Genomic DNA, 25,687 nt, shown 5'->3' on the forward strand with positions numbered 1-25,687 from the left:
CAGAGGTCTACACACATCTGCACTGGTTAAAACCAGTGAGCAGGGATCCTGGGCCTTTGGTGCCTCCACAGCCGGGGGCTTCTCAAAGCGTGCATAAAATGTGTTCAGTTCATCTGGGAGAGATGCAGACACTTCCTCAGCACCACTCGTTGTACTGACAACATGTATCTATGTTGAAATTCAACAGACACTGGAATGGCTGCCATGTAGAGATAAAGATTCATGGTTTAGTGGTCTCTTCATTTTTTCGGAGCTGTGTATATACACCCATAGTTAAGACCAAGTCATTTCACTGCTTATTTCATTATTTACATGGCATTACTTTATTGTAACATCTTTACCAAACTAATATCATCTTATTTCCAAGCTGTAATGTAAATTGCTAGTTTTACTTTTGTATATTTTTGTTTTGGCATAATAAGCATTTCCTTTGCACATTGCCTTGTGGAACAAAAGACCAAATTAGTTTGTAACCTATATTGTTTTCTGTGTAAATGCACTAAAATAGTTGAAACCTCTTCAAGACCTAATTTAAAAGAAAGGAAAAATGTCTTGCGCAGCAACAGCCAACACTTAGGGTTTTGCGTATGTTTTTCTCTCATTGGATTATGCTATAAATAAAGTCCTGTCTGTGTGCTAACCCCCAGAGAGCTTCAAAAGGAAATCCATTTTTACACAGACATTTCAGTTGTTGCAAAACTTCCCTGCTGGCTGCACGTCAGACTGTAGTTGAGTCAACAGCGATGAATCCTTCAGGTTACCCATCTGAAAATGTCCCATTGCAAGGGGGATATGAAGGGTTTCATGGACAGCCTGGAGTATCTACAGTGGTTAATTTCACCACTGTGGACATCAACACTGAGCCCCCCAAGGACCACATCATCTGGTCCCTCTGCTGCCTTCTCTACTCAAACCCCTTCTGCCTCGGACTGGCGGCTTTCATCTTCTCCATCAAGGTGAGTTTCATTCATGGAAATCTTCTGTTATGGAAAAGAATACGAATAACAATTACAACTGACAGTTGTGTGTACAGAGGACAGATTTAAAGTTCTTGCAGACAAAAAAGGAACATCGCTCACTTAGAAGAAGAATCATTCAAAGGACGGGCAGCTGGGGGACAAGGAATCTTCATCTCAAAGATTGTCCATATTGTGCTCAAAACCTACAATTTAACTCTTTTAAAAAATAAAACTAAACAAAACAAAAGCCAATTAATTCAATAATCTGTTTCAAACTATCTTTAACGGACATTTTTGACGGACAAAGATTTGGAGATCTAACAGAACTATGCAGGGATGAAGTTATCCCATTGGAAGCATGAACATATAGCGAAACCTGAATCTAAAGCATTAGACTGAGCCAATGCTCAACATTTAAGTTTCTTTGAGGTGAAGCAAAGCTAAGAATCCAATTTAAAATCAATGTGCTTTTGGCTCCTTTCAGGCCAGAGACCGGAAGGTGGTTGGAGATATGGTTGGCGCCCGACAACACGGCTCCACCGCCCGCTGCCTCAACATCTGGGCCACTGTCCTAGTTTCCAGCTTTTTCGTTATTTCCTTTATTATAATCATCATCATAACTGTTAAAGCAGCTCGGACCATCCAAACAATAAGTAATAATAGAGGTTAAATTGTGTGAGAGTTTTCTGCAGCTGTGGCTTGGTGATACTTTCTCTGCTTTACGCTTATAGCTCCAGATTTAACTTTTTTCATATCATCAAGCAAAACATGACAAAAGGAGTCCTGTTTCCTTCATGACAATTTGTAGTAAGTTCATTCAGTTAAAACTTGACAGGGAATGTATGAGGAGAGTTTCATCCATCAATAAATGTGTCACTTTCATTACTCTGAGACAGTTTGTTCTTGAATACACACTTACACGGTCATGGTGCTTTGAAATGTTCACTGTGCTTATCTGTAACGGTAACCAATCAGGATTTCAAGATCAAGTACTTCATCCAGGAGAGAAACAGGATCAGGGCTACTATTTCCTTTAGCCGACACTTAGTCTTTAAAGGAGGTTTGTAATTCTCAATCCGGCCAATCCATCATGTTAAATGAAAAAACGACATTTACTTTCACAGTTCACAGTTTACTGTTTTTGCAGGGCTGAAAACTCACACACATTGCTAGTGAGACTCAACTATTTAAAGTAGTTTCCTGTATATTACTTTACAGGGTAAGTAAACTCAAACTATGATGGAGGGTACTCTTGAACTCAGATTGATTTTCTCACGTAGGTTCGCTGACATTTGTTATGTATTGCTATTCTGGAAGTCTTTTACAATAGACCATTTGAAAGACAGTTTAAGTAAGATCATGATGTTGACATGAAGAAGTAAATGTAAGAGCAGTTCTAGGTTGGATTTATTGTCTGTCGTATATGATTGCGGCTACAGTAGACGTGCTTTGAAAGAAGGACAAATAGTACATCATACTGCAGTTGGGAAGGTAACAAATAATTCATTCTTAAAATGATATGCACAAGTGAACGAACACAAGGAAGCATCTGAGACTTTTTATAACAGAAGTGAAACACAAACACCTCTCTGGAGTAAGAACACACTGTATTTCCAATAGTTCTGATTCAAAGAGAGCAGCAATACAATATAACAGCACTCTCAATGGCAATGAGAAAATTAGCCAGCATCTAGCAACTCTCACTAAAAAAGGGACTTTGGGAAAAGACACTTGAATTTAAGTATGACACACTGCCACAGATACTGCCCGGGCTCTGCTGAGAGAGAGAGCATGAGATCGCTCCAGGTCTCATGGGATCATTAAGGTCCCATCAGAACCTTTCCCACAAGAGTCAGCACAACAAATTTCCATCTGAACTGGCAGGGGAATTTACTCATGTATCATGTGTTGACGTTAGTTTAAGGATTATATATTATTTTTGTTATTAGGAATTAAATGACAATTCATTAGCGTGACACAAAACATAAGATAAATATAACATTTAAAACATTTGGATACACAATCTTCCCTGGTGTTTCTTAAACTTTCAATTTTTGAACTTCATATTAATCTGTGAGATTCAGGTGTAAGAAGTTTTGTATTGTCTTTCTGACCGAGCCTTTTTTTAAAAGCAAATAGATATAGGCTACATATTTGTAATGTCATATGAACACGATATGTGTGTGATTTAAGGAAACTGCAGAAAGGACATTCACACCAAGCTGTCACAGAATTGCTAGTTGAAGATTTGAGAGATTTTTTGCCTTTTTTGACATCACCCAACATCAGCGTCTGTTGTTTACGCTGGACTGAATTTCTTATACAAGCCCTGGAACCATGATCCTGATCACATTGCTTCTCCTCCAGATCACTCCACACTATCCAGTGAGTTTTTTTTTTTTTACTATTTGGTGTAAGATTATATGTTACTAATACCTTTAACATTACATTAAATAACAGCGTGATTGGCACTGTACAAATATAATATGTAATTTAAATGTATATTGACACTGTTTTATTTGAGTTTTGTAGAATTGGGAAGTACATTGTTTAAAGTAATCATTCTTATTTTACAATAACTGAGTTCTGAAACTTTCACTATGTTTCAAACACAACTTCGAAATACTTTTTGATGTAAAACAGCTTCAAAATTGTTTTAATCCCACAGAAAAATATCAGAAATGTTTAAATAATGTTAAAGTATGAGAAGATGTGAAATTCTCTGGTGATCTAATTCACTTTAACAATACAAAATGATTATTATTTTTCTGAAGATGAGGATGTTTCTCCTACTCTTCGTCCTCTGCCTGATGTCTCCTTCTGGCTACAGTCAGCTTGAAGTGGATTCTGGTCCCGATTGTTATTCAAGTTCACATTGTGCTCCTGGGCCTCCTGGGCCACCTGGGCCAGCGGGGCCAGCTGGGAAACCTGGGATAATCGGGAAGCCCGGGCAATCTGGGAGCCTGGGTAAAATTGACACACTCTTTCTGAACGGACCCCGGTCCTCTTTTGTCCAAATTCTGGCAGCCCCCTGTTGCACAGGCAGATCGCAATGTTGTAAGCTCTGTTGTTTTATCAAAATAAGCCTGGTATCCGAATCAAATACTTTCATGCTCCTCAGAAGGTAACGTAGTACCCTTTTGACTTTGGTAACCTTTACTTCTGAGAATCCTGTTTAAAACATGTAGAAAACCTCACCTTTTCAATGTCTGTTGCACATTCAAGTCGGTATCTGGTGTGCCTACAAACCTCAAATGTGGAAATAAAAATAGTCAGCTTTATGTGGGTTGTCTAAATAAGGAAAAATTCAGAGGTTCAAAAAGGTTCAATAAGCCTTTTAGATTTTGCTCCCATGTCATCTGAATTTCCACCCGAGGCTGCATTTTATAGGTGAGCTATGTTGTTCTTGCAAGCCAATAAAAAAGAAAAAGAGGGGCTAAAACAGAGTGTTTGGACAGAGGGTTAAAGGTATATTCAGACAGTATGAAGCAAATAATGTGACTTTTGCATTCAACATTCTAGCATGTTTCCTGCCTCTTTCCCTGCTCTGGAATAAAGGTACAAACGGAAAAAATTGATTCATGGGTGAGCGTGGGTCTGCTGTCCCTCTGATATTCACCAAATGGGGGAAGGGAGAATCCATCCAGGGCACAGGCTGCACCATGCTGTCAGAAAACGGTGTCTGGAGAGTGACACATGAATGCTCCTCAAGTGCCTACATCATTTGTCAGATATAGATAAGGCTTGTATCGCAGATTAGAAACCATTAAACTGAGAAATATTTACTTTAAGAAGTCATAGTTCCCCTCCCCGGAAACCTTCATCTTAGATATCAGTGCCTACCAATGATATAATATTACTGCATCATTACCATCTTTATGAAGAATAATTAGTATCATAAGTACTGGTATACATTCATATACATGTATGATACATGCAGTGGCGACTCGCCATTAGGGGCAGGTGGGGCAAATAATATTTTTAAAAAATATATGTCTAATTATATTTTAAGATCATGTTTAGTCGTGATCTATATTGCTGCTTCGTTCGTCTGATGAGGGAGTCCTTAGTGTGCCTATTGAGCCCGGCTGAGCGATGTGGGTCAAGCGCCAGTCTGCCCCTCTCTCACTGAAAATGTACGTGCTGTGAAAACTACACTGCGCATGCTCAGAGTAGTTTTCTATTCAGTGTGTGCGGCAAAAAAAACAACAACAAAAAAACACCAGTGGGGCAAAGTGCTCGCATCCCCACTACAAGGTCATCCGTGCCCGGGGAGTGTATATGAGAAGAGGAGACGAGAGAGCAGAGAGAATACGTCGCCAGCGATAAATAGGCCTAATAAAAACGTAAAATGAATGAAGTAGCCCATTTACTGAAGCACAAATTCGAGACTGTAGAAGTGTTCTTTTATTCGAAGTCCAGGAGTTGGTTTAAAAGAAAACAAAGTGAAGCTCCCAGATAAGTTTTAAAAGAAGTATTTAATAAAATGATGCGGATGTAGGTTTTACAGAAGTTCCACAGCTGTGGTTCAATAGTTCGGAACACGCTTCCACAGGCCACGTAAGAGTAGAGACTTATAGCAGTTATCTGCCTGGCGGTCAGCGAACAAAAGGGCCCGATTCTTCCGTTCAACAATCCTTTTATTCTGCGGTCGCCTTTTTCCTATTGGTCGCCTCGATGCAAAACAGAACTTTCGGTCAGTTTAGTGATTACGTGGCATTGGGTCGTCTCCCTCCTTATTACAGCGTCAATAAGGAGAATCAGACATTGTGTGTTTAATGTATAACACCACAAGTCACTCTCCTTATTTACTCTTTCTTTACATTCTGTCCGCTAAGGAAACCAAATCTAAAAATAGTGTAGTATACATCCGGTTACAAAAATAAACAGTTTCAAAATAAAGCGGTTTTCAAAATAAGACAGTGTTGTAGTTACACATAATATTGATTTTTATTCCTTACACTGACTCTTGGAGAAAAACTGGAATGCACTGGCCTTTCTTTCAATTGAAAGCCAGTTGATCCAGCAGCTACAGGACTTCATTCCCAAAGTGACTTAATTCCCAGAGGAAATATATATAATATACTTTTGCTCATGTATACTTTATTAAAAGACTGTACAGTGTTTTCAAGCTGAAGCATTATGGTTGTTGTTGTTATTGTTATGTATTGCTTTGTGATAGCGCCCAATAGATCGTCACCACGTTGTGTGCGTAAATGTATGAGCTGACACGGTTGCTCTTTGTTGATAATTTGCGGTTTTCGAGAGTAGTCATTTTTTGCCCATTTTCTCACACACTCTCTCTCTTGCTCTCTCTTTGTTTGTGACGACCAGCTATCTGATAACCTACAGCTATTTGTTGACGTGTTAAAGAAGCACCAGAAGCCTATATAACATATCTAAGTTGATTGAACCCCACCAGTTTTTTTTTTTTACATATAGAAACCCCACTGGATACATGTACAGTATAGTAATCACTATGAATCCTATAAGCATATGTACCTCACAATAAAATCTCATTTCAATCATTCAAGACTCCAGGCCAATTTATTAAACTGGTTTGGTGGCCAGCTTATGTGGAAAAATGTGAAGTACAAAGCATTGAGTATTGGTAAAATGGCATTTGGCAGCTATAACGAAAGCGGTACAAAATGTACAGTCCTGAGAATAACTGTTCTACCATCTTAAAAGTGCTTCTAACTATTGACTTTGACAAATATTTAAAACATTAGAAATGCACACTGCGCAGGCTTTACATACAAACGACAGATATTGAGAATACTGCACACTGCCAAATTTAAAATGTGTTTATTCTGCTTGAAAAATTCTTTATGAGGATGGAAATTGCACTCAACATAGTTGTTGCAACTCACACAATACATTGTGAATGTTAAAACAACTTCTGTTGACAACTTAACGTAGCAATAAAATGGGTAAAGGACCAGAATAGTTTAAATATAATTTCTTACCCTAAGACAATAGAAATCATATTTCAGTTTGATCTTGAAGTCGTTAACGTTGTGATATGTAGATACAAATGTGTCATGTGAACATTGAATGTGTGTTTTAGTAAAATACAGAAAAGCTATCCACAAAATGAAGGAGGCTCGAGGACCTTTTCTCCTATTTTCAGTGTTCTACACCAAATGACATCACCAACATAAACAACGTCTGTTGTTTACGCTGGACTGAAGTTCTTTTACAAGCCCTCGAACCATGATCTCAATCACAGTTCTTTGGAAGTAGCAAAGAAGTAACACATCCTGCAAATCACTGGCTGTTTATAAAGTGAGTTCCTTTCTGTTTATTACTATCTGGTGCTACATTTTGTGTAATTAAAACCTTTTTTGATTACTTGATAATAGCATGCTGGTTGCGGCAAACTATTTTTGACGGATCAGACTATATTGCATTGGAAATCTGTTTTTCTGAAGCCCTACAACAAAGTGGGTACTACATTGTCATGGGAAGTCATTCTTATTTTCCAAACTTTGAGTTCTGAGGGGAAAGGCTTAACTATATTTTAAGTTCTCAAAATCTCTGGTGATCTAATGTACTGCAACGTAAAAAATGATAAATGCTATAATTTGTTGTTTTCCTGAAGATGAGGATGTTTCTCCTACTTTTCGTCCTCTGCCTGATGACTCCTTCTGGCTACAGTCAGCTTGAAGGTGGTTCTGAAGGTGACATACCATCACATTGTGCTCCTGGGCTAGTAGGGCCACCTGGGAACCTGGGCTAAGTGGGCCGCGTGGGCTACCAGGGATGCAAGGTGGGAAATAATGATGCAAGAATTCTTGCAGCCCCCTGTTGGACAGGCAGAGCTCTATGCTCACATTGCTCTAAACTCTCTCCATCCATCTGTCATTTACTGTCAAAAAATAAGGCTGGTATTCAAATCTCAAAAAATGCATGCTCCCCTGAGGATGATGTTGTACCTTCTTGACTTAGGTAACCCTTAATTCTGGGAATGCTGTTTAAATAAACGAACATCATAGAAATCACGATGTTTTTTTAAAGGGGTCATAATTGTAAGACCTCAGCTTTTCAATGCTTGTGCACATTAATGTGGTTGTGCCTACCTATTCAACATTTGCGAAGAAATAAAAACCCAGTCAGCTTTATGTGGGCTGTATAAATGAGAAAAAATAAGGTTAAAAAAGCCATTTAGATTTTGCTCTCTTTACTTCTTCACATGCATTTCCACACATGGCTTCAGACCTACCTTCTGTAAAAGGTGAGCAATAATGTTCTTGAAAGCCAATATAAAAGAGACTACACTATTTTGGAGTGGGGCTAAAAGAGATAAGTGCTCAATCAGAGTGTTTAGGACAGAGGGCTGTTGCCTATTAGAAAACTTGAAAATTAGCATTACATAAAAATAAACTGACTGAAGGTTCTTTTGAGCTTTTTATCTCTTTTCTCTGCTCTTCAATAAAGGTCCGATGGGAGCGCCTGGAGTTCACGGCAGGACCGGAAGGCCAGGAAAGCCTGGACCGGCTATATTCTGCGAAAAGGTTGAACATTTTCTAACAAAGTAAGAGGGATATATAGAAGGGATGGATACTGCATCCCAGGTCAGTAAAAAAAATAATTTTAACATTTTGAAGGTTTTAGTGCATTCATTTCAACTGCCACTTGTAAATCTCATAAAACAACTTTGCAAATTGATTATCAAAAGTAAAAAAAACAACCAGTTCAGAAGTGTGTGTCATTAGGGTACTCTGAGTTTGAGTTTTTAAATGGTTACCCAAAATCCCAAAACAAACTTTGAGCATTGATTTTAAAAGATGTGCTGTCTAGGTTCAGAGAGTTTAGTAAAAGATGGTATTTAGTTGTATTATGAGAGCTGCAGAATCCTGACATGTACAATATACCAACGACTAGAATATAACACATTTGGGTAAGTTCATTTTGACCCATGTTCACTTTTTTCTTATCACGTGTAACCCTTTAAAGACAACACCTGCAAAATGCATTCAGTCGGTCTTGCAAAAAGTGAAGATGGGATTTTTTTGGATGTAAGAGGGTCGTATATTTGACACCATGTAGGGTAACACTTTACTTGAATGGGTGTTCATAAGACTGACATAACATTGTCATAACCATGACATGACACCTGTCTTAAACATGAATGAATACTTATGACAGTTGTCGTTAAGTGTCATTCGGTAGGTTATGTCACTTTTGATGCAAAGGTGACATTGTTTGAGATGTCCTTGTTATGACAAGTTGACATAAACCAAGACAACAAAACCTGTCATAAACATGTCATAGCAGACATCCATATATGACGGTTTAAGATATCAAGCTAAACGTTTTTCTTAAGTTTGACAGTTAGGTCTGCTATGGCACTCTTATGAACACCCATTCAAGTAAAGTGTTACCCAATGTTGACTCAGATACAACTCACTGCCGGTTTGGAAACTGAACTCGATATGTTTGAACCAGGTTTCCCTGGCGATGCCCTAAAATCCTTAAACGACAGACTTGCTAAGTTAGATCTGGGTAAGTGTTTTATTCAAAAATTACAAGGAAGTGTTACAGGGAGTGAGTGCATGTGGACTGAGTATTGTTATAGCTGCTCATGTCTTTTAGATCCTGTTTTGTCCATACTAATGTTTTGTTTTTACTTTTTTTTTAAATAAAAGACAGAAAGAAGTAGACTATGTTGTAAACGTGTTGGACAGTAAGAGATAACAAAGTCATAGAAATGTATGCCATAAAATAAATCTTGAATGGTGTGTTTCAAGTTTTCCTCTTTCCCCCACATTTTTAATGTTGTTGTTCTCTGTATTTTCAGTCATAAACTTTGACTTTTTCCGGAGAGTTGGTCAGAAATACTTTGTGTCCAACAAGAAGAGAGGCTCTTTCTCCAGCGCCGTCGAGTTCTGCACACAACAAGGCTTAGAGCTGGCTTTGCCCCAGAACGAGGAGGAGAACAGCATACTGACTCAAGTGTTTGGGGAAGATTTCACAACTGCTTGGCTTAACGTCAACAATGACAAAGTAGAGGGGAATTTGATGGTTGATCTGAAAAACAGACCTCTGATATTCACCAAATGGGGGGAAGGGCAGCCAGAAGAATCCATCCAGGGCAGAAGCTGCACCATGCTGTCAGAAAATGGTGTCTGGAGAGTGACACATGAATGCTCCTCAAGTGCCTACATCGTTTGTCAGATATAGATAAGGCTTGTATCGCAGATTAGAAACCATTCATCCAAGCAATATTTAGTTTCAGATCAATGGTTTCCAACCATTATCTTAGCTCTCAGTCTCTACTACAGTAAGATATAATTGCAACTGTATAATTTGTTTTTAAATCACCTGTATACATTTAAAAACAAATACATGTAAAGAAAAGTCACAATAAAGTGTACATCAATAAAAGACTGTCCAGCTAAAAATGTTGAATAGAAAACGTACGGGATTGATTTAATGATATCACCAACTATAACAAAAGCATCAGAACATTTACAATACTGAAAATAACTGTGTTTTAAGAAGTATTACTAAGTATTATAGACAATCAACCAAAGGAGATAATTGGCCTCCAGGGCTACACTGGGATACATTACTCCAAAAGATAAGTAACAGTTTTGACAATCAGCCCTCCACCAACTTGTGTCTGGCAAGATGACTTACAATAATCACCTTATTCTTAGCCTGAACTCGGTCTTAAAATGTGATGGGGTTTGGATTGTCATGAAACTGAGTCCGACAATTGTATTGCTTCAAAACAGATTGATTATTTACTATTGAACTTTCATTTAACAACAAGGGAAATCAGCCCTTATGACCTCTCCCTTATGATCTCTCCCTTCCTTGTGAAAGCCATGGTATGACCTTATAGTTGCCATCAGAACATCAATATGGGGACTGAAAATGTATCTTAATTATTACTTTTTTGGGCATGCAATAAATGCCATCATGTGATGTTGAACAGGGGTTATGGATCTTTTAAATCCTGATGTTGAGCTCAACCCTACCTTAGATCTAGAAATACCTCTTTGAATGTATGGTGCTTTTTTCACCAGTTTAAATATGCTTTCTTATTTACCAAATATATTGAGGGTACTTGTGAACTTATACAGGTTCTTTCCAGCTTTATAGCAATGTTTTGCCATATTTGCCCGATACACAATCCACAAAAGATGTGTATCAAATGTTTATTTTATAGAAAAAGATGCCTTTCAATACTTTTTCTTTCTCAGTAAGCCCTCTGGAAAGCAGATCTCACAGGGAGACCGATACATCCTGATGATCAACATGTAACCCGAAACTGTAATTTATTTTCACCTGGGACTACTCACAAGCTGATCTTGGCGAAGAACATTTGCAGACTGTGGTACAACTTTATTATATTCAATCTGTGAAAAGTACGATATCCCAAAAGCTATGAAGTAAATAATGAAAAAAGAAAAACTGAAACTGTTTGGCTTACCCTTAACCCTAACCCTAACCATGGTTGTATCATTTACGGTTTGTTTAAAAGAGGCTACACTGCAGGACAACACTTTATTTGACTTAGGAACATTAGAGCATTTGAACTTTGAAAGATGCTTTATTTTTAATTTCTCAAGTGTTGTCTTCTGTTACTCAATAATAAAATAAAATAAATCAAATGTGACTGAGTACATTATGGTTATTTTCAACCTTTTTATATTTGAATTTCAGGAACAACTACTGCATTTTGATTTTCTGCTACCCTGATATGAAACAACATATCAAATGACTTAAGATTATGGCCACATCCCCCACCAAGAAAACGCACATGTTTTTTCATTCAAAGGGAATTTGTTGTTGCTCGGCTCTGTTTTCTCAGAGCAGAGGGAGGATTTAGTTTTTTTCTTTCTCTGTCATGTCCAATAAAAAGCTGTCCACCTGCTTTTAATTTGCTCTGGACTGAAGACTTACATTTTTCACCAAAGTATTTTCTTTGCCACTTTGTTTTTGCCAGCATCAAAGCAGCAGCACATCCAGGTGACTCTTCGTTTATACTGTGAGTTATTTTTGGTTTTTCAACTTTCATTATCATCATTGACATACTTGGAATCAGTGTTCTATATTTTATAGTAAATATTGTATACTTAGATTAAACAGAACATGCATTTTTATAAATGTTATTTTTATCTTAATTGTGAAGTTAATACCTTCTGCTTTAATATTCTTTTTATTCATTCATTTCAAATTATGAGGAAGTTCATTTCTTATTAAGCCTGAAAAAGTTGAAAATCATTTAGTGTATTTGAAATAGATTTGAGATCTGCATTCTGAAGATGAGGCTGTGTCTCATCTTCTGCGTCCTCGGTCTGATGGCTACTACTGGCTACAGTCAGATGCCGGATTATTCTGGAACCAAAGGTGACAGAGGAGTTACTGGTTACCCCTGGTGTTCCTGGTATTCCTGGTATGAAAGGTGAAAAAGGTGGGTGTCATTGACTTCACCGAAAAACTGTTTTCACAAAAAAAATTGTAAGAGATTCACAAGAAATATGAGGGAAATGAGTCCTAGCGTGGGATTTCAAGGATTAGTCTGAAAATGCAGTTTTCAGCCTGCAAGGAAAGCTATACCGTGACTTTTGTCCTGACCCAGGGGCTTCCCTTTGCTACTCCCTAGATCCATTGCCCTGTTTTGACTACACTCTTTTTCAAATTGACATTTATTTGGATCTCAATTACATACAAGTTTTTGCAACTGCGTATTGCACTGTTGTGGGCCTATCAAAGTGATTAAATCTGTCCACAGACTAACATATGGACATATGTGATCACCTGGCAAACCCATCACCATACAGGAACTAGATGGCATAAAAATGGAAGAGCAACCCTCCGCAATACACAGCTCACAGCTAAATCTCGAGTGCTTTTTTTTTAACTTATGTAAGAAATGAGAACGAAATTAAACCTAGCACAGGTTGTCAAGAGGTATCCAAGGCAGTTGCATGTCACCCTTCCTATATACCAGGTCATCCTTGTATATCATGACACTCAATGATGTCAGCCAAGTCAGTTTAGAGGAGCACCTTAGATCATTGTGTCAAATATGTAAACATAACAAAACAACCTGAAAGATTAACCATTTTCTTCAGGTTGCAGCTAGTTTTTCCATGTTTATGTCATCGATACAACATTTAAATTTTCTATTGTAACTTTTGGCTTTTTAGTCTTGTTTAATTTCTTTTTACCTGCTGTTCAGGGGATATAGGAATTGCAGGACCAGTTGGAGTTGTTGGATTTCCTGGAGCACCTGGATTACCTGGAATAGTGGTACAGTGTGAAAAAGGTGATGTCTTTCTTTTTAGGAGAATATATTAGTAGGGTTTTTAAAGTAAACAATTACAATTCAGCATACAGAAAGTAGTTTACCTTTTAAATGCTTTTATTGTAAGAACTCATTTTAAGGAACAAGGAAAAGTGACGTTAGATTTGGACACCTTTTGGTTTTACCCTGAGTTGAGGGCAGATCTTACTTATGTCCAAACTAATACAATATGTTGGCGACTGATATATTAAAACCCAAGTCCAAATGGAAAACTACTAGATATAATTTGTCATTCATATTCTCCCCTTAGATTTTGAGGTATATGATACTGTAAAAAGATTAAGATCTCTATTATAATTTAAAATAATGGGTTAAATAATTATTCATCAATGAGTTATCATCAAATCATAGTTAAATAGTTAAAGACATGAATTCATACTGCTTGTATTTATTGCAGTGAGTTTTAAATTGGTTTGCATTATATTGTAAGGTGTACAGTATGGTAAAGGTAAAAGAAACAATACGCCTTTCTTTTGTAAGGGTAGCATCATTTAGCACAAATGTATTTCAACTTTGCTAACTGAAAATATTCTTCTCAATCCAGGAAACGTTGGTTCTCTTATGGAAGACGGTGGCACGTTAAAGAAGAGCGTTGCTAACTTAGAGATTGGTAAGTTTCCTATTCAAGGACTACAATGTTGTGAGCGTGGATGATGATTCACCACAGCTCTGCCTTGCTGGAATTCACTGCTTTTAGTGTGTGTTAACGTTCTACCTTTACCTCATGTACAAACCATTTCTGTATTTATATTACATATTATGTTTCGGAATAGGCAAGGTAAAGAATAACACATATTTCAACTGGGTTTTTCTTTAATATTGGATTTGAAACTTGAACCAGGTACAATACTGATGGAGAACATCTGGATTTTCCTTTCGCACGAGGGGAAATCATTGCTAGTATTTTTTCTGTGGGAAGATGATAAAACCATTTGGGCTTTATGGAAACCATTGTGTTTACTTTTCTGAGAGTTATTTTCCTTTCTTCAGCTATAAACTTTGACTTTGTCCGAAGAGTTGGTCAGAAATTCTTTGTGTCCTACAACAAGAGAGACTCTTTTTCCAGCGCCGTCGAGTTCTGCACCCAACAAGGCTTGGAGCTGGCTTTGCCCCAGAGCGAGGAGGAGAACAGCATACTGACTCAGATCTTTGGGGACATTTACAAAGAAGCCTGGATCAACGTCAACAATAACAAAGCTGAGGGGAATTTTGAAACTGATATGAAGAACCGACCTCTGACCTTTACCAAATGGGGAGAAGGGCAGCCAGACAAATCCATCCAGGATACAGGCTGCACCAGGCTGTCAGAAAACGGGGTCTGGCAAGTGACATCCGAATGCTTCCTAAATGCTTACATCATATGTCAGATATAAAAGTGACACTGCAATTGTACTTTTCTCCTGAAAGTATTACTGTCTGAAATGTAAGAAAATATAAACTGCTTCAATGATTCAGATTAGGATCAACTGCTTCTAGACAGTTTTACTTTCAAGTGTAACCATTTCATAAACCATGCTTGTGATATATCAATCACATTACAAGTGTTTAAGTGCTTCAGCATCAATGCATTACTGTCGCACAAGCTTTCCTATATAAAAACATATTCAAGTGAACAATGTATGAAAAATGATTGATGATCAGTCAGAAAGCTCACGTGTTTCATTAATATGTTTATTAGAAACAGTATATAGTTTGAGTTTGGCGTCTTAGGCTCAGGCTCAGGCCTCATCACTCCACATATTAACATAAAACATTGAGTGATGATTAGATAACTATCCCCAGAGCCTACAGATGGAAGCTGGGGAGAAAGCTGGGGTGGTGGTGGGGCAGGCGAACATCGCCAACGTGAGCGCAGAGGAGCAGCAGCGAGGTAAACACATCAGCAGCGTGGAAACAGCAGTAGCAGCAGCAGCAGCAGCATTAGCAAAGCAGAGGTAGCCAAATCCAACAGCTTAAATAGAGCGCCAGATTAGGAGACTATGTTTGGTTGGTTGCAAGAGTGACGAGGGGCGTTATGTGCGAATGCATGGTGCTCAAGTTGACTGCCTGAACTAGCTTGCAGGCTTCGCCCCATTAAATAAAACAAAAAAGTTGTATTCTTAAAGCAAATGTGCCAGTAACAGTAAACAAAAGTGAGGTTTGTTCCTTCATGCATTGATTATAGCATGTGTGGTGTATTAAATCTGTTCATGTATACAGTTAGTTAAATCGGTTCATATTTACAGTTAGTTACTCTCTGAGGTCATGGAGAGTGCAGGGAGTGATGTAGTGCAACAGGGTCTCACACATTGGACACACACACATTGGACACGCTCACACATTTTCTCCTATAAATTGCATGCACAAACAGATTTCGGGGAGACTTCCACAATTGGCTCTGGGAACCTCGTATTGCTTGTGTCGGTGTATGATACTATGCTGTTTGTAATAAACGTTATTATATACAAGCTGGTGTCTCCGGAGACTTCTTCATCATCTTCACAAACATTGCTACAAGATATACCTCACATGCATAGGCAACTTATTGTTAATGTTTTTAAGCAATAGTGAGTGTGTGGTCCATTGAAAGAGAATGAAGTCATTAGTGCTGTAGCTTTGCAGTGTCTTTACACTACTCAATACCACCTGCTGATAAAAGTGACGGGGTAATCCCTCAAACTAGCAGTAACAACAGTGGCTCAATCCTAAAGTGGGCTGACTTTTCTCAGTGCTTTTCTCTTTTGACAAGCTGCTCCTGAGTTTTTACAGCCTCCACCCACCTTCCCACTGTGGACTGATTTTGTCACTGAGATAACAAAGGCAAGGCAAGGTAAGGCAAGTTTATTTATGAAGCCTCTTTCAACACAAGGCAATTCAAAGTGCTTTGCAAAAATGAAAGACATTAAGAGCCTTAAGAAACGCATAAACAAAAGGCATTTAAAAACAGTCATTAAAAGGCAAGGAGAATATAATGAACATAGAACATGAACATCTTATCACTATTCATTCCTTGATTGTGTTTGTTGTGTCTACACTGGGAAGATCAAGATGTGGCCCCTATTCTGCCTTTTCTGCCTGATGAATTTGTTTGGCAGCAGTATTAATGGACGGAAAGGAGTTTCTGGGCAACCCGATCCACCGGGTTTACCTGGGTCACCTGGTCTTGATGGATAACCTGGTCTTGATGGGGCACCCAGTCTTGATGGGTCACCTGGTCTTGATGGGGCTCATGGGAGTTCTGTGGAATCTGGGCCACTTGGACCATCTGGTTTCTTTGGGATAGTGTGTGATTGTCTTCCTGGTCCAAAAGGTGGGTATTTTCAGCTTCAGCAGACTAGTGTTCTGAAGAGTTTTATTTCAGACCAAACTAAGGCCATCCTTTTCATCTGAATTATGGCACCTTGCCACAGGCAGTACGAGAAAAATTAAGACTTTTTTGAACATTGAAGCATGTAAACATGACCGAAAGGGGCACAACATACAAATATGAACCTGTAAATGATCAGAATATGTCCTCTCTCAGGCTTGCTGTTACATCTGTTGTGCTTGAATTCTTGTAATATCTTTGATGGATATTGAGCCTGCTTCCCACTACCTCCTCACCCATTAAGGGTTTCTTTAAATTCTCAATGTTGCACTTCATAGTTAATTAATTACTCATTAATTGATAAGAAACATGGATCATTTTCTCTTGTGTAAAATGAGAATCAAAGTATTGTTTTTCGCTCTACAGGAAGCCAGGGTCCTAAAGGAGATCGGGGACCATATGGAAACACTGGACAACCTGGAAAACCTGGAGTTTGCAATGGTAAGATATTGCACAATATGTATATAACAAACTCATTATAATTGTACAACATTAAATCATAAGCTCTGCTAAGCTAACTTAGTGGCATTTTACAATTTACAACAGAGTGTTCAACGCTACTACAATATATGCACATTTTACTGTTTTCATTGTCCTGCACAATTTCAGATGGCTCAGGTGGCTGCAATATTTTATTTACAAACCTAGCAACATTTATGAGTTATCTCTGCTAGGTGATGCTAATAATTAAAATAACTGAAGTGGAAATTAATTCCGAGATGTAAAGGGATATACATGTACACTAGGGTTGAAAAATCACCATTCATATGGCAATTGATCAGCCAAAATGATCGCAATTTGTTTCCAAATTGAGCAACCCTGTAATACACAGACACATGTGAACTTCAAATGATTTACCATTTATATATAATAATTATAATGTGTTTAATCCAGATTGTGGGAGAGTGGACTACACAGCCTTAATTGAGAGACTTTCAAAATTGGAGCTGGGTAGGCCTAAGTACCCTCATTGAAAAAACATGTTCTGGGCTTTTTGGAAAGTGTCTGATGCTAACTGTTTTAAAACTCAACTGCCTTAATGTTTTCCGCTACAGATAAGAAGTGCCACAATGCACACATAAAATAGGGAAACCACTGGAATATATTAAAAACAATAAATCAAGGAAACAGTAGAGTATATAGTTATCTTATTTAAATGTCCCAGTGGGGTTTATTTTTCTGAATATGCTCTTCTGTTTTTTAGCTATAAACTTTGACTTTGCCCAGAGGGTAGGTCAGAAATACTTTGTGTGCTACAAAGAGAGATTTTCTCACCACTGCCATCGAGTTCTGCACCCGACCATGCTTGGAGCTGGCTTTGCCCCAGAGCGAGGAGGAGAACAGCATACTGACTCAGATTTTTGGGGACATTTACAAAGAAGCCTGGATCAACGTCAACAATAAAAAAGCAGAGGGAAATATTCAAACTGATATGAAGAACGGACCTCTGACCTTTACCAAATGGGGGAATGGGCAGCCAGACAAATCCATCCAGGATACAGGCTGCACAAAGTTGACAGAAAATGGCTTCTGGGAAGTTACCACTGAATGCTCCACCAATGCGTACATAATTTGTCAGTAAATGTAAAAGAAAAAATATGTATTCACTCATGCTAATACCCAGCAAACATTTATGCAACATGACAAAAAAAAACTCAAAGTCCACTTTATTGTCAAAATGTCCACGTGTTATACATACAAAACATTGAAATACCGTTTCTGGCAGTCCCACAGTGCGAACATAAACAAGAACACATAAGAAAAACATATAGAAAAAAAGGGGAGTAAAAAGGGGTATAAGGGGGGAAAAAACAAGTAATATATACATAATATATACATTAGACACAATCAACACAATTTGACAGTCGTGCAAGTAGCTACGGCCTTATTGCAAATAATACTTAGTGCAAAGTACATTTTCAGTAGCAGCGGAAATACAGCGAAAGAAATACAACCCATCTGCATCGTAACTCCTGATTGAGTCTTTTATTGTATTGTTTTCTTGTAATTCCCATTCTTTTGGTAACTGTTGTGGATTGCTTGGTTGTTTTCTACATGTAATTTGCCCGCTTTTCCGAATAAAGCATACCACTATGTTGTTTCCTGTTTGAAACGGCGAGCAGAGAATCAGGGACCAATCAGGTGCTCTCACAAAAAGTTACGTCACCACTGGGTATCGGCTACCCGGACACACACAGTTGCTATCGTATGTAACGACACCGAAGACACTTGTTTATTATTATGTCTTGCTTTGCTTACGCTAAATCTGGATCGAGTCACTATAAAATACATTATCTACAAGAACAATAAGTTCTTTGTCATTTCATCGGTGCCGAAGTGAGAATATGTATACTATAAATAAACTAATGTCGGCCTGAAGTGTATGCAGCAGAGTGGCGCAGCGGAAGCGTGCTGGGCCCATAACCCAGAGGTCGATGGATCGAAACCATCCTCTGCTAGGGCTTCAATTTTTCTTTTCGCGTTACCGTCTTCCTTATACAATTGTAGCACCAGGTGTCAATTACGAAGACACAGTGTTACATTTTATTTAAGGTTTGACTAGTGATACAAATCAGATTGGCTATCAATCATATACATAACTTAGACTAATGGTGAAAACTCAAGTTAAAAGTTAAAATGTGTCACTTAGAACTCGCTGTGCACGTTTCGATAACTTGTAGTTTCTATGCAGCTGTCATTGCATGTTCTACAGTATCTCCCGATGTTACGTGTTTATATTAGTTCGAAATGAGGAAGAACAAATAGCTTGTACATTCAGTATGGATGCTGATATTTGAGTAAGCTGCCAGCAGGGGGCATTGTTGTTTCACATTTCATCATTGAACGTGTCCAACTCATAGGTCCAACTACAGACAACCAAACCAGTGCTTAGTTCAATTTAAGATGATTATTAACTAATGTGTACATTGTGTTTTAAAATACTCTTTGTGTTTTTGAACACATAAGCACAAACTCAACTGTTGAATCTGAGTTTTATTTTCTTGGCTTGTCAGAGTCACCCCACTGACTTGACTGAGCAGATATGTAAAAAAAAAAAAAATGTAATGACTGGTGTTCCTTTTAACAGGCCACTAAACACCTCCATTTTGCTGTGGGGATACCCAGCGGTTGTTCTGGAAACTCCAACCTGAGTAACAGAATGAAATGAATTGCTTAGAAAAACAAAAATATAACAAATAAGTTCAAAAAAGCATTTCAACCCTTGTTGTCCTCCACTCAAAAAGGAAAAAAGTATATAAAAAGGATGTCTATTGACATCATTTCAGAGTTTAATGTGAAACCTAACCTTAAACTTGCTGACCAGCAGTCTAAAACAAAATCATTTTGGGAAATATCAAAGACTATGTTACAGTAACAAGCAGCAAACCATCACATTGAGAGGCAATGTGATGAAACAGAGAATGGTTGGCATTTAAGCTTGAAAAAGGACCAAAACTATCAGTAAAGTGTATTTTCTGTAAATCAACTGATTGTTTGAGTTCAATCTTAAATAGAAAGTGTGTTTAGACTGGAAGATTTATTTTATTGTAGGTCTTATAACCTCAAAACCTTGTGGAATCTTTTAGAAATGTGTTATCAAATATGACATTTTTGCACCCACTCAGTTCCATTAGAGACCACATCGCAGACTGGACCATGAAGGACTCCCTACCTACACTGTACTCAACCACCTGACCCACCAGACCTCTAAGAAAGCTGCGATGACACTTTACTGCACTGCTCCCATTTATTTGCAGTCTCTTTCTCTGTCTTCTCCTTGCAGCTTTCTGTCTCTCTATTTCAGTCTCTCACAGACCACATAATGACAGACCTGCTGTGTATTAAAGGACCCTGCCCTTGCGTTCTCTCACGGTAACCTCCCTCTTCATGGGCCTTTATAAGCCTCTCATACAGGGGGGTCACTACTTTTTCCAAAGAGGTACAGTGCACAAACTCCTGAAAAGCTTGCCAGTTTTACCTATCCACACACAGCAGGGGATCTTCTGTCTAAACGGCAACCATGGACAACCATTCGTACAACTTCCCCTCGGACTGCACCCCTCTGACCAACTGTAAATCTGCCCGAAAGCCAGCTGGATCCACCGTGGTCAACATGGCCAACGCTGGCAAGTGTCCCCCCAAGGACTATCTAGTCTGGTCGCTGTGCAACACATTGTACGTTAACTTCTGCTGCCTGGGATTCATGGCTCTCATCTACTCCATCAAGGTGAGATACAACACTTTACATGCATGTTTCAGTTTGGACCACTTCCATGAATCATGCAACATCTAAGAAACTAAACGAGGTGTCAAAAGGAAGAAGGTCTGATAAGGCTGCACGTTTAATGTTGAAGATAAAATGTCCAAAAAATGACTGATGGATACTTTTAAGGTATGTGTTAACGCCAATGTCCACTGTCATGTCAAAACGTTTTTATCTGACACTGTTATAATAACTTTTAAAGCATTTTCGGAAATATACTTTTGAGCCTTCCTCATTCAATGATCCTTATTGAGTTGTGAACTTTGAAAAACTGGTAAATAAAACTGCTATATTAACTGGTAAAAAAAAAAGCTAGTATTTACCAAAGAAGAGATTTAGAAAAATAACTTAACATTATGCAAAATATTGACTATTGTAGTAGTGCCAGTCTGGTGCAACCTAATCTGCGTAGTGGAACGGATCTGTGAGAATTGAAAGTGTTGTTTTTCTGAAATACACAAAAGCTGGGTTGATGGCAAGAAAAATCTATAAATCAATTGGCATGTTTAGGAAAATGTTACATTGGGAAATGAAAGACAGGCAAAAGTCAGGAAAAAAATCCTTTTACAAAAATGTAAAAAGCTCCCTGTTTCAAACATTGTAGAGACTTGCTATTGTCCCTGATCCAATGGCGCACACAGTGTAAAGTTAGTGTGCCCTCACCACAGGAATGGAGCTTTGGAGAGACAATACCATAAATCAAAACTAAATCTTGGCTCATTGAAAAAGAAGATGAAAAGTTTTAACAAACTCTGACTACCTTTATGAAAAGTTTTCTGATAAACTGACCACAAAAGGGCGTATATACCCTTTATTTAAGTCTTTATTTTAATCTTTCATCTGTGTGCATAGGGTGCAGCTCTGAATCACAGGCCTAGCGTTGGCTCAGCACTCAAATTAAAGACGGTGCCTGGCTGCTCGGCTGGGGAGTTAAAAATGGTGTAATTGGCATCTTCCTAATGGGCAAGTACTCATGGGAAATTAGAGAGTGCTGGGGAAAGACTCCGCCTGATCCGTTCTAAAACATACGGATGCAGTTTACTGTAGGAGCAGCTCAAGGATTTAATATCACACCACCCTCGCTCAACCTTGAATCTGTGCTCAGTGCAGGAAAACTGGGAATTATGGGACAAGCTGCAATGAAGTGGTTGTAAACAAAGACAAAACTGAACATTATAATATGCCTTGGTTTGACCTCATTCTCTTGCTATTTACAGTATAGATGGGAGTAGACACCAATTTAAAATGATGTACATACATTTCATTTTAAAAGAGTTTGTAATATGAGGTGTTTAAGGATCTTTAAACTATTATGAAACATAGTCATTCTTTGTTTTTGTAATAAACTTATTCCACTCAATTCAGATGGACTGTACATATTCTTTCACCGTTATTTATCATTATTTTATTTTATTTCCCAATTTGTGTTTTTGTTTTTACAATGATCGGCTCTTATTTAACATTATTCATCTTACTATGCTCATATATGCTCAGAAGCAAGATTGCTATATGGGAAACCTACCTGGCAATAAACTTAATTCTTATTCTCACTTCAGTGGTTGCATGAAATATTGTGTGTGTGTGTGTGTTTTTGCCTCTGTGCAGGCCAGGGACCAGAAGACTCAGGGAAATCTGCAGCTGGCGCAGGAGTGCTCGGACAAGGCCAAGTGGTACAACATCCTGGCCGCCGGCTGGAACATGCTGATCCCTCTGCTGGCCGTCGTGCTGCTCGTCCTCCTCCTGATCCACCTGAGCACCTCCCAGGGCTCCTTCGACTTCTTCGGAGAGGACGGCTTCCAACACTTCATGAAACTGTTCAGCTGGTAGATGGAGGCAAAGGGAGGGAAATAAAGAATACAAATAAAAACACCAATAAGTCTGAAAATCAACACATTCACACTAACTGGAGGAGGGTATTTGATAGATTCAGCAGATGATGGCTGACATAAAAAGCTCACAATATTTTTGGACTATCTGAGCCAAGTGTTAGAGGAAGTCTTAATGGAAATCAAAACTTGAGCTGGCTAAGATTTATCCCACACATAAGTATTTTTAACCAGCGATAAAAGAAAGTATGAGAAGTATTTCCTCTTTGGGATGTACAAATGCTGGTACTATAAATTCTGGCCATTCCACCAGTAAGAGATTCACATAAAACAAAACACTTTTGAACCAGTGTCTTAGAACTACCAATACTAGATTAATCATCAACACATTGATTTGATTCTTATTAGAATATGTGAGTGCTGTATTGGTGCATCCCTAATTGTGGTAGCAGTATTTTAGCTTACACTCTCAGACATGGTCAGTAGAAATAGAGTCGAAGGGAACATAAAGAGTTGAGAACGTCTGAGGGATTGAGCAGTAAGGGTCATTTCCGGTGTTATTTATTGTATTTATGTTGAAAGGAAATTTGATGACGGCTTGAATTATATTTAGTCCGGGAAAGACCAGAGAGAGCAGAAGACTGTGGAGCCAAAGGCTGAGTGTCTTGAGGATGAAAAGGCACTTGACAAAGGACAATCAACATTCACCTCCCAATGATAGTCATTATTATCCTTATTTTTCAGCTTTTTTCTTGTTGCATTTTATTACTTTAACAAAATCCACATTTCTGGACATTCTTCATCTATTTTTATCAGTATTTTGTTGTGTTAAGTTTTTTAACCTTACATCATGCTATTGCTGATATTTTCAGTAAATAAAACAGATACTGTTAACTCAGTATTGTATTTAAAACTGTTATTTCTCTTTTACATGACGTTTAAAAACCTACGTTTTCCAGATCCCCTTGCCATTACCAAACGGCTCTTACTTCTCCGCTGCAGACTGCACCTACACCAGTTAAAATAAATCATTTGGGGCTTCTTAGCCTTGATTTTGGGGCGGATCTGAGGTAACATGGTTCCTTTCATCCCAGCTGTGAGCCTGCTGCTGTACCAACTATATACAGAGCATCTCTTTTTAGGTCTAAGTGTGCCCTTGGTTGTAGGACAGAGCCGCCCAGGCAGACCACTACAGAGCCGTGTGCAGGCCTGCAGCTGGACAGGGTCGCTCATTACAACTACATCTGTACACAGTCGGACGATTTTTGCAGATGAAATAGTGCAAAATACTTTCATTATGTATGAGTATTTTGCAAGCTGGTTGTGCCACGGGAAACTCCTCATAGCCTGAGCCAATATAAGGATATTTTTTAAGTTCTGCTAACCACTTTAACACTTCTTGGTCACACTTATAATGCCTGTCATCTCAGATGTTTACAGAGCATTGCACGTGCTTTATTCAAAAGCCCAAAGCTCAGGAACCCAAAAATGATGTGTTTGGAGGGGTGTGCCGATACTGAGGCTTTTTGAAATGATTTCAACTGCAAGCAAAAGTAAATTTGACATGACATGACACAGCTATCATTACATCTCATGGTATGTCAGCCTGTGAGTAGGAGGCTTGCAAATCAAGCAAGATGTGATACATGTCTTAATCAAGTTTACTAGCACATAATATACAAAATAATCCCACCCACGTTACAGAGATTCAATCTGAATGTCCTCTACACCATCAGAGGCTCCACTTGTCCTCCTGCTCTTCGTCCCTTGTCTTTGATGGTGTCCTGCCCCTCCAGACCTCCCACCCTCTGCACTCCCATCATATTAGCAGCCTCTCCTTTGCTCGCAACTTTATTTATACGCATCCAAATCACAGCCTGTAGCTTCCAACTTTCTATTTTCCTCCTGTGGTCTGAGAGAAATGCTTACAGATGTCAGAGCTGAGGAGAATTACAGGCTAGGAGCTGGCACTGCAGAGGGAGGGGGCGCTCACTTCTCAGTGCTGTATTTGGGACATGTTCGTTACAGAGGAGGCCTGGGGGAGCAGGAGGAGGACACACACACTTGTCATGGCAAAAGTTATGTCTAACAAACACCCACAAATAAAAATTCATGCTGAGCTTTTAATCAAAGAGTTTTATCAAGTTAATGAAGCAGTTAGGTTCAGTTAGTCTTGCTACAATGTTTTCAGTTTTCTCCATTTTTGATACACGATATCACCATTGGTCCTCACTAGTATAAAACTGAAACCAGTAATAATCATTTACCAATCATATTTAACATTTCCCAAAGCAACATTCAACACTATAAGTATAAGTAGCTTATTCCCTTAACGATCAAGGTAGTTGCTCATGTATAAATGAACTTTTTCAACACAAATTGATGACTTACAATGTGTCCTTGTTCTTATGTTTTGGACCTGTTATCCACCTACAGGCTGCAAATATTTTTTGCACTCTGTACTGTACTGCCTTACTGACACCGCACACAAGATGGTGCAAGAGGAAAGCTGATATCCAGTGTGGAGAGTGTCTATGGGGTTTTGATAATGATTCATTTCCATGGTCATCTGCAAGTTAGATTTGGAGTTTCTTGAGAAGAAATTAAATGTTGACTCAAATATGATACAACAGGAAAGGTCACATGGTATTCTTCTAATCCTTTGTTTGAAAAGCAGTTGTTTAAACCTGCTGATCTTTACGGTGGATTATCCTGAAACTCAGCAGATTTATATAATTCGCATTAGCTAATCTCTGCCCGGCTAAATGCTTTATAAAAAGGAGCCTAATCGTATTCTAGCTTAAAAACGAGAACTCCTTAGAGCAGAAAATATCAACCTTTTTATTCCCACAAGGGCTCTCAACGACTACTAAGTTTGAACATACATTGCTTTTAATCCTCTGTCACTAATAATATTTTCCTCTAGATGTTAAATTGGAGGTAGAGGTGGTTATAAAAAAGAACATA

The 25,687-nt window shown here is 38.4% G+C and overlaps 2 protein-coding genes, 1 long non-coding RNA gene and 1 other non-coding gene across 8 annotated transcripts; all 4 read left to right on the top strand.

Moving 5' to 3' along the window:
- The first annotated feature begins 6,043 nt into the window (after positions 1 to 6,043).
- Positions 6,044 to 9,946, top strand: LOC134874937 (uncharacterized). 4 transcript variants are annotated; one of them, XR_010167145.1, is made up of 4 exons: positions 6,045 to 7,247; positions 7,325 to 7,405; positions 7,564 to 9,467; positions 9,763 to 9,946. It is a non-coding gene; the product is annotated as an uncharacterized LOC134874937 (long non-coding RNA). The 4 variants fall into 4 exon arrangements; XR_010167143.1 differs by having other exon boundaries at positions 6,044 to 7,247; positions 7,325 to 9,467; XR_010167144.1 differs by having other exon boundaries at positions 6,047 to 7,405.
- Positions 9,947 to 11,738: 1,792 nt separating this feature from the next.
- Positions 11,739 to 15,731, top strand: LOC134874924 (mannose-binding protein C-like). 2 transcript variants are annotated; one of them, XM_063899220.1, is made up of 5 exons: positions 11,739 to 11,961; positions 12,217 to 12,387; positions 13,159 to 13,245; positions 13,829 to 13,894; positions 14,275 to 15,731. In XM_063899220.1, exons 2-5 carry the CDS (start codon positions 12,372 to 12,374, stop codon positions 14,655 to 14,657), a joined length of 552 nt encoding a protein of 183 aa, XP_063755290.1. In that variant the 5' UTR covers positions 11,739 to 11,961; positions 12,217 to 12,371; the 3' UTR covers positions 14,658 to 15,731. The 2 variants fall into 2 exon arrangements, with proteins under 2 accessions (XP_063755290.1, XP_063755298.1); XM_063899228.1 differs by having other exon boundaries at positions 11,749 to 11,961; positions 12,203 to 12,387.
- Positions 15,732 to 19,017: 3,286 nt separating this feature from the next.
- Positions 19,018 to 19,089, top strand: trnam-cau (transfer RNA methionine (anticodon CAU)). The gene has a single exon. It is a non-coding gene; the product is annotated as a tRNA-Met (tRNA).
- A 1,477-nt stretch (positions 19,090 to 20,566) lies between these two features.
- ifitm5 (interferon induced transmembrane protein 5) lies at positions 20,567 to 23,589 on the top strand. Its single transcript, XM_063911042.1, has 2 exons — positions 20,567 to 20,858; positions 22,500 to 23,589. The coding sequence occupies exons 1-2, from the start codon at positions 20,652 to 20,654 to the stop codon at positions 22,719 to 22,721; spliced, it is 429 nt and encodes a 142-aa protein (XP_063767112.1). The 5' UTR covers positions 20,567 to 20,651; the 3' UTR covers positions 22,722 to 23,589.
- The last annotated feature ends 2,098 nt before the right edge of the window (positions 23,590 to 25,687 follow it).

Source organism: Eleginops maclovinus, chromosome 2, assembly GCF_036324505.1.
Source record: "Eleginops maclovinus isolate JMC-PN-2008 ecotype Puerto Natales chromosome 2, JC_Emac_rtc_rv5, whole genome shotgun sequence".
In the NCBI taxonomy this organism is placed as follows: domain Eukaryota; kingdom Metazoa; phylum Chordata; class Actinopteri; order Perciformes; family Eleginopidae; genus Eleginops; species Eleginops maclovinus.

Bases quoted from the DNA above. Each gene is read 5' to 3' on its own strand.
- LOC134874924 (XM_063899220.1), top strand. The intron at 13,246-13,828 runs GTGATGTCTTTC...TTCTCAATCCAG, and splicing joins AGTGGTACAGTGTGAAAAAG to GAAACGTTGGTTCTCTTATG. The intron at 13,895-14,274 runs GTAAGTTTCCTA...TCCTTTCTTCAG, and splicing joins CGTTGCTAACTTAGAGATTG to CTATAAACTTTGACTTTGTC.
- ifitm5 (XM_063911042.1), top strand. From the start codon at position 20,652: ATGGACAACCATTCGTACAACTTCCCCTCGGACTGCACCCCTCTGACC. The intron at 20,859-22,499 runs GTGAGATACAAC...GCCTCTGTGCAG, and splicing joins CTCTCATCTACTCCATCAAG to GCCAGGGACCAGAAGACTCA.